This window comes from Talpa occidentalis, unplaced genomic scaffold (assembly GCF_014898055.3).
Source record: "Talpa occidentalis isolate TD23 unplaced genomic scaffold, MPIMG_talOcc4v2.1 talOcc4.15, whole genome shotgun sequence".
Lineage (NCBI taxonomy): Eukaryota > Metazoa > Chordata > Mammalia > Eulipotyphla > Talpidae > Talpa > Talpa occidentalis.
Genome location: NW_023601543.1, coordinates 11,355,752 through 11,372,709, shown reverse-complemented (window position 1 = coordinate 11,372,709; position 16,958 = coordinate 11,355,752). Strand labels below are relative to the sequence as shown.

At 42.9% G+C, this 16,958-nt stretch overlaps 1 protein-coding gene across 5 annotated transcripts in view; it reads left to right on the top strand.

Annotated features, from left to right (window-relative positions):
* The window catches only part of LOC119245878 (P2R1A-PPP2R2A-interacting phosphatase regulator 1-like), a 58,030-nt gene extending 51,785 nt beyond the window's left edge, over positions 1-6,245 (top strand). For 4 of the 5 annotated variants that reach the window (XR_005125426.2, XR_005125427.2, XR_005125425.2 and 1 more), the window contains one exon: positions 6,142-6,245. Coding sequence is in view for 1 of the 5 variants with exons in the window: in XM_037511903.2 (XP_037367800.1) it covers position 6,142 (1 nt within the window). In the remaining 4 variants the exon portion in view is untranslated. Of the gene's footprint in view, positions 1-4,756; positions 4,774-6,141 lie in introns of those variants that run through there. The other variant, XR_008551966.1, reaches the window with a different exon arrangement.
* The last annotated feature ends 10,713 nt before the right edge of the window (positions 6,246-16,958 follow it).

Genomic DNA, 16,958 nt, shown 5'->3' with positions numbered 1-16,958 from the left:
TAGAAATTTGCTTCAAACCTGTCAGTTTGCCAGGGTAATGGCTGGGGACTTGGATGAAATGAAATTGGCCGTGTGTTGGTGATTGCCAAAGCTGGGTGATGGGTATATATGTAGGGCTTCATTTTCATTTGAAACATGAAATTACCACTTTTGTAGGCCGAAAATAGTCACATTTCAGAAGTTTGATGTGATTTGCACAAATGCTATCCTCACTATTTTTATAAATTTTCCACAGTACAGAAGTTTTCAAAGAAAGAAAAAAATGAGCCCCCCACCAGGCCCTTGCTAGGAACATTCATATACTTCTCTTCTTGACTCTTATATCTTGTAATTGAGTGGAAATTCCCATTCTTCCATCACTTCTGAAACAGCAGTACTCCCTGGCTTTATTAGGGCCCTTCATTGGGGGACCAATTTTGTTCTCAGGATTTTTCCTATTAACAACAATCTCTTCCCATCCTGTTGTGTGTTAATTGGGTACTACCTTATCCTATTGCTGGTAAAGCTTATCCTGTACTCAAAAAATCACTTCTTTACTTTCTTCTTATCATTTGACATTCTTGCCCTGCCTTGCAGTTTATTTTTAGCAATCCTAACTAATTGGGGGCCATGCTCATTCAGGTTATTGAAATTTATCAATCTGGGGACTGACATCTCCTGCACATTCAGTATACAGCATCACAAAGTTCTCCCCAAGCCACTTGAATTCAACCTTTCAACCTCAAGTTGTTTGGCTTATGTTACTCAGAGGCCATGGTGACTTTGGCCTGGCCCCTGACACCTGCTTTACTGAGGCCTTGTTGTCTGTCCTCACAAGGCAGGTGGCTTCTTCTTGCTGCCTTCAGGCCCAGGCATCCTCCCTGTCGGTCACCTCTGCTTGCATGTCCCACTGGCACCCTAAACTTAATTAGTTCTCCCAACTTTAAGTCTCCCCTTCACATCTCTATAAAGAGTCTCCTCTAACCCCCTCCCCAGGTAAGTATGTTTACCTTACCTCCTGTTCTTACACCCTTCATCATGCTGAATTGTGCCCTCCACTTGCCCCACCCTCCCCCCGTGGTGAGCTGCTGAGTTAAGGACATAGGCCATGCTCTCCCTTGAATATCTCATACCTAATACAGCATCAGGCACATGGTTAAATTCTTAAGAGTATTTTGAAAAAAATTAATATGAAATACTTTCAACTTACAGGAAATTATATGCAAAATAGTAAAAACTCTCACATACACAATGTAAAGATTCGTTTATTGTTAACACCCTATTACCTTTACAATTTCTCAACCTACACACACACACTTTTTTTTCTGAAACACTTGAGAGTAAGTTGCAGACATCCTGCCCCTTTGACTCCTAACACTTCAATGTGTATCTCCTAAGAAAAAGGACATTCTGTTATAAACACAGGCAAGTTAGAAAAGTCAAGAAATATAACAATGAGGGCCTCCCAGGTGGCGCAGCGGTTGAGTGCTGGGCTGCAAAGCTGTCCACAGCCTCTGCAGCGCCGGTTCAATCCACGGCCGGCCCGGCGAGGATCCCACACGGTGCGCAGGCCTCTCCTGCCGCGTCCGCTGCTCCCCTCAGCAGTGTATTTCGTCAGTCTGCCTGTTCTGCTCCCTGCTCTGGTTCTGGTGAATTCTCTCACTCCCCCCCACCCCCGCCGCGCTTCTGACTGTACCCAGTGCTTGTATAAATAAATAAATCTTTAAAAAAAAAGAAATATAACATTGATACAGTATACTGTTATTTAATCTATAGGTCATATTCAAATTTTGTTCACTGGCTGAGAATGTCCTCCGAAGCTACAGTTTTCTGGTCCATGATCCAGTCTAAGGTCACACATTGTATTTAGTTGTCCTGTTTCTTAATTCTCTCTTAAGTCTCTTTAAATCTCAACAAGCTCTCAACCTTTCGTGGCATCAACATTTAGGAAGAGTACAGGCCAGTTACGTTATAGAATATCCCTCAGTTTGGGTTTGCCTGCTGTGTCCTCATGATGAGAGGTTATGTGTTTTCCGCAGGAGTAAAACATAAAAAGCCCACGATGATTATTGGGCATATTTGCTGTGATGACTTGGTTATGATGATGTCTGCTAGGTTTTTCCATTGTCAAAATACTATTTTTACACTTAATAGCTAATATATGGGGAGATACTTTGAGACTACATAAATAATACCTTTCTCATCAAACTCACTAGTTTTCAAATCCATTATGACTCTTGTCTGTTATTGCCATGTTGGTTGCCAATAGTGATGTTCTTCCCTTTTTTTTTAAACGTTTTTCTTTCCAAGTAACATTGGTCTCTAACACTATTTAAGTTTCAGGTGGACAATGTTATACTTCGACATCTGCATATTCAGTATTGTGATGATCACGTAAAGTCTAGTTTCTGTCCACCATCATCCGCTTGACCCTCTTTACCCATTTCATCACCCCTCCACTCTCTTTCCCTCTGTTCACCCCCATTCTGTTCTCAAAATCTTAAGAATTTGTTTTTGTTTTGTGTTGCTTGTCTGCTTTGTTTCTTTGTCTCCCACATATGAGTGAAATCATATGATATCCCATTGGGTATGTACACCATATTTTTCTAATCTACGCCTCCGTAGAACCTAGGTTGTTTCCGTCATTTGGCTATTGTAAATAGTGCCGCACAATAAACATAGGCAAGCAGATACTCCTTCAAGTTAGTGTTTTTGCATTCTTGGGGTAGAAACCTGGACGCAGAATTGTTGGATCACCTATATTATTCTGAGAAACCTCCATACTATTTCCCCATAGCGGCTGAACCTGTCTACATTGCCACTGAGGGTGTAAGGGGGTTCCCTTCTCTCTACATCCTCTCTAACACTTATCGTTTGCTGCCTTTTGAAAAATAGACATTCTTCCAGGTGTGAGATGGTCTCTTATTGTGGTTTTGATTTGCATTTTCCTGATGATAGGTGGTGACGAGCATCTTTTCATGTGTCTCCTGGACATACACATAACTTCTTTGGAAATATTTCTATTTAGATTGCTCTGCTCATTTTTTAATCAGGTTGTATTTTTTGTTGTTGTTGAGTTGTATGATTTCTAAAATAATACACAGTTACTAATTAAATGAATTCTTTGTTTGTCTCACAAGGGACGGATGCCTCCCTTGCTGGGACAGCAGCCTCTGGGTGGCTACTTGGCTCGAAAGCACAATGATACGTCTCAGTGTCTGGAAACCTTAGGTCAGGTCAGACCTCCTGGCAGCCCTGCTAGTCTTTATCAGGGCCCACAGTGGACTCCCTGGTTTTCCCAAGATTATCTCTGTGCTGAGAACTAGCAGTAGCTGCTACTCGAGGCCGCTATGTATGGGTCTGCTGCCTTCCTGTACTTGCTATTTCCCATCATATTTGAGACCAGACAGGGCCAGGGGGCAGGGAGACATTTGCTTTCCTTGTGGAATTTTGTATTCCGCACAAGCTCTTCTTGCCATTATGGAAATGCACATTTCTTGTGATCCACATTTCTAGTCACTTGGGATCAAGGCATCATTTTCACATGGATTCATGCACAAGACTACATGGAGGGCAGAGAGAAGCTCTGTGGTGGGGCTATTTCTGTTTAGGGACTGTATTCACTTCCTAGGGCTGACCACAACCTAGGTGACTTAAAACAACAGAAATTTATTCTCTCACAATCCAGAAGCTAGGCCTTTGAAATCAAAGTATGGCAGGTGTGCCTCTAGGCAGAATCCTTCCTTGCCTCTTTCTTCCAGCTTCTGGTAGCCAAAGTTGTTCCTGGCTTGTGGCTATATAACTCCTGTCTCCACCTCCATCTTCACTTAATCTGAACACTGTGTCTGTCTTCACATCATGTTCTCTCTTTGTATGTGTTTGTGTCTAAATTTCCTTGTTTTTATAAGGACATTAGTCATATTAGAGTCAGGTTCACTTAATGACTTTATTTTAACTCGATTACATCTGCAAAGACCCTATTTCCAAATAAGGTCATATTTATAGGACCTGGGGGTTAGAATTTCAACATACCTTTTTGGGTGACCCAGTTCAACTCATAATGGGAACCATGTCTGAAATCCAACCCATTTAAGAATGCAAAGTGGAGTGCTGTTGCCTGTAACCCTTCCACCCAGTATAGCAGAGCTCTCTTCCCCTCCTGCTCACTGTGGCCTTCACTGGCTCGCCAAAATATAAGGAAGGAAAATGAGATAGGCAGAACATGCTCAGCCTCCTTGAAATAGACTTTGGACATAATTTTCAAGCTAAGTGATCACAAGCTATTCACGTAACCATTACATGGAGGACAATAATAGAGAACAAACCGAATCTGCAAGGTTCTCACCCCTGCAATCCCTCATAGAATTCTTATAATTACTCTATGCTATAAATAGATGTGTTCTGGGGCCTCCCTGTTGGCGCAAGGGGTTAAGTCTTGTGCTATGAAGCTATTAGCAGTCACTGCAGAACGAGTTCGATCCCCGACCAGGGAGTTAACCTACATGGTACAGCAGACCTCTCCTGTCTCACCCACTGCTCCCCTAGCAGTGTATTTCAGTCAATCCATCTGCTCTGCTCCCCACTCTGTCTCTGGTGAATCCTCTCACCCCTCCACCTCTAGCCTACACCCCAGCTCTTGTATGCATAAATAAATAAAATAAATCTTTAATAAAAAAATAGATTTGTTACCATTTGACAGATGAAAAGTATGAGACCCAGAGAGGTGACGTGACATCCCTCAGGTCACACAGCTTCTGACTCAGTAAATTCCATGCAGGGGAGGATCATGTCCGATGCCTAGAGCCTAGTCCCCTGGAGGCACTTAGTGAGTATTTGTTGGCTGAACAAGTGAATGGATGATTAAATCTGAGACTACAATTCTGGTTTTCATTTCCTGATCCACTACTTTTTCCACTGTTTCTCAAAAATAACTGTAGATGTGACTGGGTCAGTTTCAGATTCTGTTGCTCTATTGCACAGCCTTCTGAATTCTGTAGTAATAAGCATATCAGTCTGTAATTGATTTTTTTCCTGCTCTACCCCTGAAAAGTTGATCAAAAAGTCATTTTGTCTACATACTTAAGCCATTGACTTTAAGTTTACTTGAGCACATGAGATTTGTCTAAAACTGCATTTGCACTAAAGGTGGGCATTTACACCCAGGCAGTTTTCACTCTAACAATATGATAAAGAAATGAAGAATTCAGCATGTCACCTTCAAATCTTTGAAATGGGCTTTTCATATTCCCTTATTCCCATTTCTGGGTCTTCATCAGTGAAGCTGCCAGAAAAGCTCTGCTTAGCTTAGCCTACAAGGACCTCTTAACAATGTGCTGTGTGCCAACCCCGTGCTAGGTGCTGGGGGAGAAAGAACACAATGCAGCTCTGTTAAGGAACTTCCGGTGTAGTGAGCCAGTATGCATCCACATGGGAAGCAGTAAACAGAGCAGAGAAGGCTCTCATTTGCTAAGCACCTGTTAGGTGTCAGACACCATACAAACCCTGTAAAGCAGGTACTATCCCCCATTTACCAGATGAGCAAACTGAGGAGCAACAGTTTGCCAAAATCACACAGCTAGTAGGTAGGTTGAGGCAGGATTTGAACCCAGGCCCCTCTGACTCAAAATAAAGAGAATAATGTGAGACAACTTGTCAAGTGCCCAGTTGCATGAGGCAGATGGGAAGTGATGAAGAAGTTTCAGTGACATGCATGTAATCTACTAAGGTCAAGATGGGGCCTCTGGGTGTGTGAGTGTGTCAGGAAGCTGACAGCCTGTGGCAGGTGCTCTCATTCCAGATCCCTTTATAACCTGCTGGTCACAACCACCTGTTCCCACTGGAAGCCTCAGGCTCTGTCCGTCTCCTCTTGGGTGTGCTCGGGAGGTCAGGAGGGGAAACTGGCTCACATTTCCACATTCGACTCAAACTGCCCCCTCCCAGGCTTGCTGACCTGTTACTCTTTCAATTGCCTGACCTCCCAGGGCATTTTCTCCACGTTTCTCAACCCTAGAGGAGCTCCCCTGCTCTGTGTGGTGGCCTGGTGCCTCTCATTTCAGAACCACAAGACCCCACACTCTCCCTCCCTTCTTCCTGCCCATAGACTTCCAGTCACATCGAAGGCATAAAAGAGTTTAACATGTTTCTGTTATTTTTGCATGGCAGGGAGAAGAGCTGGCTCAGTTAGATATAGAATCTTCCCAGTCTGCTCAAAGGATCAAGTAGCTCCATCTGACACATCAGTTCTGCAGCTTAAAATAAAGAAAAGGGCAAAGCATTCTCTGACTTTTTTTCCCCTAGTGAAGAAATTAAGATGGAAAAGTTCTCTCAAGAGTCAAGGAGTCAGGGCCTCCCCTGGTGGCACAGTGGTTGAGCGCTGGGTTGTGAGGCTGCCCGCGGCCTCTGCAGTGCCAGTTCGATTCCCGGCTGCCGGCGAGGGTCCCACCAAAAAAAAAAAAAAGTTAAAAAAAAAAAAAAGAGTCAAGGAGTCAAGAGTCAAGGGGTGGGGAGGTAGGGGTCGGGCTTTCTCAAAAGAAAAATTGGATAAGTGGAGCGTTTTGCAGGGGACTTAAATGCAGGATTGTGTTTCAGGTTTTTTTTTTTTTTTTTTTTCAGGTTTTTTTTTTTTTTTACTTTTTAGTTTTAAATAATTATAGATTCACAGGAAGTTGCCCTTCACCCAGTCTCCCCCAATGATTACATTGCACATGATTATAGAACATGTAAAGGCCAGAAAACTGACAGATACAATGTGAGTGTCTAGTTCTATGCCATTTTATTACATGTATGGATTCATGGAACTGCCATCTCATCAATATACAAAATTATCCCATCACCGCAGAGATCTCCCTGGTGTACTTCTTAATAGTCACATCCCCACACTCCCCTCCACCATCCCTAAGCTCTGGTAATCATTAATTTGTTCTCCATCTCTATAATTTTGTACTTTAAAAAGTAGTTTGCAGGCCTTCCTGGTGGCGCAAGGGGTTCGGCACCGCACTGTGAAGCAATCCGCAGACTCTGCAGCGCGAGTTCCATCCCTGGCCGGCCAGAGAGAAACCCACATGGCGCAGCAGACCTCTCCTGTCTCGCCCGCTGCTCCCCTCAGCAGTGTATTTCAGTCTCTCTGCCTGTTCTGTTCCCCGCTCTGTCTCTGGTGAGTCCTCTCCCCCCCCCCATCTCTGGCCTGTACCCCAGCTCTTGTATGCATAAATAAATAAATCTTTTAAAAAAAGTAGTTTGCTTAAGAGAATGGATTGGCACTTCTAGCTTTCACGAGTCTGATGCTCAAAGGAATGACTTCTCTGGCCCAGGCTGCTAGTCCAAGCCCAGATTTCCTCTAGAACATCTCTTGCTAGTGTTTGTCTAGCCCCTGCAGCATGTGAAGCAGAACTTTCTCCAGGATTTTGGAAGTATTGAATTATTTGATATAAATGTTTACAGTAAAGAGTTTGTATAATCTCATTCAACAATTAGCAAAACTCTTGACTTTATTTTTTTATTTTTTAGACAATATTTGCTTCCCCATACCCCCTCAGATTGAGTCCCCATAGAATTTCCTTTCCCAAGACACCCGTGCACCATCACCACAGTCCCCTGTGCTCCTCCCTCCCTCCTTCTCTTCCCTCTCCCTCCTCCTCCCCTGCAGGATAAAATTCTTGCCTTTGGATTAAATATTACAAAATGCCCTCTCATGTGCTGATTTTCCCATCTCGTACTGTTCTGTCCCAAACAAGCATCTCCTTTTCCCATTCCTTTCACCTCGTGACAGGGATGAGATGTAGGAAGCCTGGAATGCTTACAGAAAATTCCAGAAATCCCTTCCTTAACTATAGATTAGTCTGCTGACACCTGTGAGAATGGCTATTATCTCAAAGACAAGAAAACAAGAGTTGGAGAGGTATGGAGAGAAGGGAAACCTGTACACTGTTGGTGGGATGCAACCTTTATGGAATGCAGTATGGCAATTCCTCAAAAAATTAAAAATAGAACTACCATATGATCCTGTAATCCCATTTCTGGTATTTACCAGAAAAATACAAAACATAAACTCAAATATATGTGCACACCCATCTTTATTGCAGGTTTACAAGCACCAAGAACTAGAAACAACCTAAGTGCCCATCAACTGAGGAATGGATAAAGAAAATATGCTATATATACACCATAGTTTACTATTCAGCCAAAAAATAAATAAATAAAGATGAAATCCTGCCATTTGCAACAACCTGGATAGACTTAGAGAGTATTATGCATAATGAAATAAGCCAGATAGAGAAAGACAAACACCATATGATTTTATTCCTATGTGGTATATAGAGAAAACAAACAAGTAAGTTAAAAACAAAAATAAACACTTGGACTATATAAGACCAATTAGTGGTTACCAGAAGGGAAGTGGGTGTGAATGAATCAGGAAATAGGAGTCCTGGTGTGGTAAAGGGTAGAAGTGGATGTTTAGTGGTGAACTTAATATATATACACATAATCTCAATGTTGCACTCCTGAAAATTATATAATGCTATAATGCAATGGTACTTCAATTAAAAAAAAGTAGTCTGGGGCCTCCCCGGTGGCACAGCGGTTGAGCGCTGGGTAGCGAAGCTGCCCGCGGCCTCTGCAGCACCAGTTCAATCCCCGGCTGCTCCCTGGCCACCAAAGGAGGGTCCCACATGGCGCGCAGACCTCTCCTGCCGCCCGCTGCTCCCCTCAGCAGTGTACTTCGGTCCTTCTGCCTGCTCTGCTCCCCGCTCTGGTGAATTCTCTCACCTTCCCGCACTTCTGACTGTACCCAGGCTTGTATGTATAAACAAACAAATAAATAAATAAATAAATAAATAAATAAAAAAAGTAGTCTGACCTCCAGTAAATTGGGACCTTTCAAATGTTAGTTCATGTGTGGAATATATTTCCTAGGCTGATTATATGTTATCTATATGATATCTGCAAGGGTCATTCTGTGAGGAAATTCCATCTAGAGTCTCGTTCCCCTGGAGCCCAACTTCTAGGATTCCCTTGTGGGTAAGAGAACTTTAAAGGGCCCTCTAAGGCCATAGCATCAAAAAATAATAACTCATTCATGCCAAGTCCAGAAAAGGATAGAAGTGAAGTCATGAAGGGTTCCATGGCTAGGATTAATTTGGATGTCCCACACCCTCTCCCCAGGACAGTTCCTGAGATCTTTCCACCTTACATGGACTTAACTTGATTTTCACAAAGAGCACTATGTTCTGCTCAGCCGGACAGCAGCATAACCACAACTCCAGACTCAGACCCATTAGGATGTGCCTGGTAGAAGAAATAACCTAAAACTAATGGTTCCCTCCACAGCCATCCACCAGGGTAGAGATTGGGAAGTGGGGGTGTTTTGACCAGGAGACACTGCAGTCCAGTGAGTGCCCCCTTCCTTCTTGAAGTGGGGGGTGACATGCCCCAGCTCCTTGTTTTCTGAGAGAGGGCCCCTGCCTTCCAGAACATTCCTCACCTCCCCTTGGAAGAACACAGGGCCAGCTCCTGGTCAGAAAGCTGACCTTGGCTCTGTTCATTCCTCTCTGGGAGGCTTTCTTGTGGAAGGCAGGCAACTTCAACTCTCAGCCTTAGTTTCCTCATCTGCAAAAGAGGGATAGAGAGTAAGCACCCTCCTAATCTCACAAAGGTGGTCATCTAGATCAACAGATTGATTCGAAAGGTCCTGCTGAAACTTCCAGAGGGAAAGCATAGTGATTAAACCGAAACAGTATTAAAGATAATTTTAGGATGTGGCCAGATTGGGGGTGGGGGGTGGAAGTAATATAAAATTAAAAGTTTTAAGTTGTTCCCCAATGTTTAGAAAAACATTCTTAAAATAACTTAAAATCTTACCAATTTTATCTTAAGCCTATTCTGACTCCATTTTGAGTATTATTCATTATAATTTTTAGCACAAGGACAAGGTTGACCATAAGATATTATGAAATCTGTTAGAATGTAGGATTTTTTAAAAAGAAATGTGGGATAAAGTGATCCAAAGTGTTATTTACAAGGCACTAAAAAATTGATTTCATGCCTAAAGACAGTTAGCTTTGTTGAGCCAGCAGCTGTACTATTTCACAACATCAAGTTGTATCCAGGTCATGTGGTTGTAAAGTAGAAAGTCAATCATAACCCCCTCGGCTACAGCAGACCACTTTGGTGCCTCTTCACCTGTTTTGTGTGTGTGTATGTGTGTGTGTGTGTGTGTTTGGTGCCTCTTCGCCTGGTGTGCGTGTGTGTGTGTGTTTGTGTGTGTACAGACTACCCTGAGCTGTATCCCTGGGGTTTTGAGCTGAGAACTTCATCAGACTCCAGCCAGAGGCTAATTAATCATCACATCAGCTCATTGCAAATCAAGTAGCCATGCTGATCATTAATGCAAGTCCCCAGAGTCAGTAAAGGCAGCAGAAAGAGAAGGAAATGGCCTCATCTCCTCTCAGGATTACAGGAGGAAAAGTTCCTGGCATCTAATGAGTTCCTGCTAAACTGGAGATGTGCTCCAGGAATTAAGCTCTTTCTACTTTTTCCTCTAATATTCCTTTCAAAATGCTACCCAGAAGACAAAGGGGTCTGTTGCATCGCTCAGCAGTGCTCTCTGCCACCTGAGGCTCCTCCGGGTAAGCAATTCATGCTCCCACAGAGCTATGGTCCAAGACTGCCCCGCTGGTTGGAGAGCGAAATCGCAGCCAACTACCTGGCCTTCCTTTCGCCATGATATCAAACCGTTCTGACTGATTTGTTCTGGGAGAGCTTGTGCTTTGCAGTTTGCTTCATATTTGGGTCAAAGGTCACTGTCAGGAGGAAGTCACTGATAATTGCTCCAGTTTTGCAGTTATTTTTCTTTTTTTCCCCTGACCACTCTGAAATAGTGCCTGGTCTACACAATACCTTAATAACTGGGAGAAAAGTGAACGACCCCTGCATTTGTACATTTAACATTTGCTATATTTTTTAAGATAAAAAGGAAAACCTCGACAGAGGATTTTTAGGGCAGTGAAATGACCCAATACATACTATAATAGGGGGGGCCTCCCTGATGGCACAAGGGGTTAAGTCTCAGTACCGTGAAGCTATCGCCAGCCACTGTAGCACCAGTTCAATCCCCAGGCAGGGAGCTGACCCACATGGCGCAGCAGACCTCTCCTGTGTCGCCCGCTGCTCCCCTCAGCAGTGTATTTCAGTAGATCTGCCTGTTCTGCTCCCCACTCTGTCTCTGGTGAATCCTCTCACCCCTAGCATCTCTGGCCTATACCCCAGCTCTTGTATACATAAATAAATAAAATAAATCTAAAAAAAAAGAAAAACTCTAAATACTTTTTAAAAAAATACATACTATAATGATCACTACATGTCATTTATATATTTGTCCAAACATACAGAGTGTACAACACCAAAAGTGAACACAAATATAGGCCTATCAGTGCAGCAGCAATTACAGAGAGCAAACCGTTTGGTTTTCTCTTGTTGTTGTGGAGATGACTGGTTATTTTTGTGTTGTGTAAACACTTGCCATCTCCATTTCTTTCTGGCTAAGTTGCCCCCAAAGTGAACTCCCTATCTGGGAGACAGCAGGCTCTGAGTGGTAAAATCATAAATTCTGAAACCAAGCTGTGAGAGCTTGGAAAGGCCAAATCATATCTATGAGCTTCAGCCATCTCTTCTGTAAAGTGGGTATGATAATATCTGCCTTCAGTGTTGTCAATGAGTGGTTACAAGGCTATTTCAAGTGTCTACCCAGGGTGTGGCAGTCAGTGCATCTTAACATTTAATGCACGTGCAGATCACGTGGGGATCTTGTTAAGCAGCCAACCCTGATTCATTAGGGTTGGGGTGGGCTGGGAGATTCTTCATTGCCAATAAGCTCCAAGTGATGCCCATGTGGCTAGTGCACACATCACACTTGGAGTATCAGAGGTATCACTTGCAAAGTGTCTATTACAACTGGTGCTTTTTCCATGGTCAACACAGAACAATTCAATCATGCATTTAAAAAATCCCTTTTTTCCACCAAAGCCATACCATCAGCCAATAGCTATGTTCCTGTAGCCTTTTACAAAATGTATCACCTCGATATTGGCCATAGTTGATCATTTCTGAAGGAGGTGATAGGTACATGGGAAGGATTCATTATATTATTCTCTTTGCATTTGTACATTTATTTTTTTTAAAGATTTATTTATTTATGCATGCAAGAACTGGGATACAGGCCAGAGGTGTGGGGGATGAGAGGATTCACCAGAGACGGAGTGGGGAGCAGAACAGGCAGACTGACTGAAATACACTGCATAGGGGAGCAGCAGGTGAGTCAGGAGAGGACTGCTATACCATGTGGGTCACCTTCCTGCTTGGGGATCAAACTCGTGCTGCAGTGGCTGTGGACAGCCTCACACTGCTGACACTTAACCCCCTATGCCACCAGGGAGACCCCTGCATTTGTACATTTAACATTTGCTATATTTTTTAAGATAAAAAGGAAAACCTCAACAGAGGATTTTTAGGGCAGTGAAATGACTCAATACATACTATAATAGGGGGGCCTCCCTGGTGGCACAAGGGGTTAAGGCTCAGTACCGTGAAGCTATCGCCAGCCACTGTAGCACCAGTTCAATCCCCAGGCAGGGAGCTGACCCACATGGCGCAGCAGACCTCTCCTGTGTCGCCCGCTGCTCCCCTCAGCAGTGTATTTCAGTAGATCTGCCTGTTCTGCTCCCCAGTCTGTCTCTGGTGAATCCTCTCACCCCTAGCACCTCTGGCCTGTACCCCAGCTCTTGTATACATAAATAAATAAAATAAATCTAAAAAAAAGAAAAACTCTAAATACTTTTTTAAAAAATACCTACTATAATGATCACTACATGTCATTTATGTATTTGTCCAAACATACAGAGTGTACAACACCAATAGTGAACACAAATATAAAGTATGGACTCTGGGTGATAATGTTGTATCAGTGCAGGTTCGACTGTAACAATTGTACCACGTGGGATGTGCATAGAGGAGGTGTGTGTGTGTTGGGGGGTATACGGGAACTCTCTGTACTTTCTGCTCAATTTTACTGTGAAGCAAAACTGCTCTAAATAATGAAGTCTATTTTTAAAAACCCAAACAAACAAGAAACACCTGTTTCCCAACATCCCGAGAACAGCAGAAAATGCAGGTTAACTAATACAGTGATTATTTCCAAAAACATGCTCATTAGGAGAGAGATGGCTTTTCTTTCAATTCTCCAAATAAATCCATTCCTACCTAGCCTTGCCTCTGGTGACTTATGATAGTACAAAAGGAACATACTGTGGGGTTTCATCTGTGCCTTTTTCTGTAGCAGACTCGCGTGTGCGTTTGCATTCAGTCATCCACCCTAGAGCTCAGCACATTTCCCCTCCTTAACATTAGCATAGTTCACACTTCGTTTTGTCAGGATGAATTTTACATTGTTTTTCTCTAACTTGGTGGACTAAAATCTGTCTACATCCTCAAGAAATCACCTCATGTGTTCTTTCAAAATTTTTTTGTTATTGAAGTAATGTTGGTTTATAACATTATAAAGGTTTCTGGTGTACAGTCTTATAAAGCAACATCTGTATATACATTATGATCACCACCCAGAGTCTAGTTTCTGTGCATCAACATACAATTAATCCCTTTAACCTGATTTACCCAAGCCCCACCTCCACCGCCGGCCCTCCTGGTAACCCCTTAGGGTCTAAGAATGTGTTTTGGTTTTCTTTCTTTTTCTTCTTCATGTAAGCGAAATCATACCATGTGTTTCTTTTCAGTTTATTGTCTTCTCAGGACTTTTCCCCAACTACCCGAACTGCCCAGCCTCTGTGTTTATTAAGTCAGTGATTCACAGAGGACTCGCCCAGGTAATTGGAAAACACGTTTAATGAGCTGGACATTCCCCATCACCATCTTCCTTGATGGGCCCAGGTTTTATTAGGCACTGAGCTGATATAGCCCAGGGTAGGGGCCACTTTAATTTGGGGGGGGCATGTTTTGTATAATGAAGTGACAGGGGCAGATCAGAAAGAAACTAAATGAACAAAATAGCCACTGTAGAGTAATCTGTTCGCATTTCTTTGTTCTCTGTCTGGGTCATATAAAGCCTCTCCAAATCAGTGTCCTAGATTCCTTTTTTCTGCCTATGGATTACTTAAAGGGTCTTTGATGTGACAACTGGACAAAGCCTCTCCCCAGTGGCCCAAGCTGGGTCAACTCTTTTTTATTTTATCCTGAAGAGTAATGTTCTGCTCTGGTATGTTGTTTATCACCTATCACAGATTATAGGTGTCGCAGATATTTTCCTAATGAAATGATCCCTAACTTGACATCCTGTTGCTGGGATAATGGGCTAGGCTCTGAGAGAGCCTCCATTTGACTCTTCTACTACAGCTACATGGTCTGTCCCCTCCCCACACCGGAAAAAAAAATTTCCTCTAGGTCTATTTTAAAATGTTCCTTTTATTCATGTTCTCTCAAAATATCAATTCTTTAGGTGCTACTTGAAATCTTCCATCATCTTTTTCCGTGTTCATGTGGAAACCCTGTAGGTGTCTCCTGGGCTGCTGCTATCCAGTCTTTCCACTATGTTGTTCAGGGAATGCAAATGTCTAAGGAGACGCTCATTTCCAGAATCCCTTCCAGAAACCTGAAACTTCAAATGCTGACTTTTCCAACTCCTTTTGAAATGGACTCGCGTGGCAGAATTGTGCAGGCCTAACGATTTCGAGGTGGCAGAAACACCTGCGGTGACAGATAATTACAACTATCACCGTGCTGCTTGCCGAGCGTTTCCTGTTCGCTGGCTGCTTTCAGGATGATTCAGATTTGTCTGGAGGGTGACAGCTCCTTCTTTACTGCGTCCCTGATTCAACTTTGTCATACCTGTGCCCTTGGTGTAAGCTTGCTTCTTTCCTCATTAGTCTTTGCTCAGCCCCTTTAGTCATGGCAGAAACATTTTTTCCTTCATGGTGCACAGGAAATAATGGCACATGCATCACGGTGTCAAATATCTCCCTGAAAATTGTTTCAAAACAAGCTCTCCTCACCTCTGACACACTCTGTGGGCCTTTTCTTGTGAACTCAACCCTCTCTGTATATAAATCAAGCTCACCCTTTAAGAGCCAGCCCAGGTCCCTTGTCTCTGATGACTTACAAAGCGGTCCCCCCTGACTACTGTGGCATTTGTGGAGTGGACCACACAAATGGAATTGGATCACATGCTGTCGGAAGTACGATTTCATCGCCACCCTTCCCTGAGCCAACACACACCCCAGTCCCGGCAGTGCAGACAGTGATGGCTTGTCAGGCACCTTGTTCTTGTTGATTACAGCCTGTCAAAGGGTGGCAGGTTTTCAATTAAAGAGGAGGATTTAAGTGACACGAATTAAGTAATCTTCTAGGAAGGGTGCAACTTTTATGATTCTGGAAATCTACTGTGGAAACTCATTTTTTTGGGGGGGTTCCTTTACAAAGCTGATAAATTACACACTGAGGAGAGAGGGAAATAACAGTCAAGGAGAGGCACTGGTTACACTGTGATTTGAAATACGGCTACAGGACCATAAAAATAAACTCCTCCCAAGATGATAAAGGATTTCATTCTTCCAGATTGTTGTCTAGCACCCTTATGGTTTCATTTGTTTTAAATTTGTGATTCATTTGGAGTTTATCCTGACGGATGCAGCATTCCAACTTCATTGTTTTCTAGATAACTATCCAGTTTTTTTCATGCCATTTATGGACCAGCACACTTTTTCCCTCCACTGATCTGCAATGACACCTTTAGTACACCAGATTCCCGGGAATTTGCGTGTCTACTTCTGTACTTCCAATTCTTTTCCACTGTCTATTCATGTGCCAATGCCACACAGTTGGAATTATTGAGCTTATATTTTAATCGCTGGAAAAAACTTTCCCTTACTCTTGTTTTTGAAGTTTCCTAGCTATACCTCATTCTCTAGAATCTAAAATCAATTTATCCCAAACCTCTTGGTATTCTCATTGAAATCATGTTAGGTTTACATAATTTTGGAAGAAGTACAAGCTATGTCAAGACTATAGATCCAAGAATATCCCAGATCTTTCCATTTATTCAAGTCTGGCTTATGTTTCCAGGAGTGTTGTGTAGTCTCCCTTATTAGAAGGCTTTGAACTTTTTAGAAACTTTAAACTTAGGATTTTTTAATTTTTTGCTATTGTAAATGAATTGTCCTCTTCATTATTATCTTCTAACTGGTAGTTGCATAGCTATGATTTCTAAGCTTGGGGTAGGGTAGGATTTTCTTTTTTCTTTTTAAAGATTTATTTATTTATACAAGAACTGGGGTACAGTCAGAGGTGCGGGGGTGGGGGGGTGAGAGAATTCACCAAAGACAGAGCGGGGAGCAAAACAGGCAGATGGACCGAAGACACTACTGAGGGGAGCAGCGGGCAAGGCAGGAGAGGTCTGCCGCGCCATGTGGGTTTCTCCCTGGCTGGCCGGGAATCAAAACCGCACTGCAGAGGCTGCGGACAGCTTCACAGGGTGGTGCTCAACCTGCTGCGCCACCGGGGAGGCCCAGGATAGGGTTTTCTGATTCAAAATCCAGAACCATGAAAGATTTGTAAATTCAGTTACCCCAGAGTAAGTTTCACTTGGTAAAAATACCGTAAACAAATTCAAAACAAAATTGCTAAACTGGAAGGAAATACTTGCAATTTATCACAAAGAGCTTCTACAAGGCAATAAGGAAATAAAATACCCACCCACAAGAAAGCAGAGTTGGGGGTGGGAGCAGCAAAGACTATGAAATCATAGCTCCATGAAAAGATGGTCAATCTCACTTGTAAGAAAAGTTCCTATCAAATTGGCAGAACACATAGCTGATGAGACTGGGAGAACAGGCTCTCTCATGCATTGCTGGTAGAGCCGGTTAGGAGGAGCTGGTAAAAATGAATTATGAGCTACAAGCCATACAAAAACTATTATA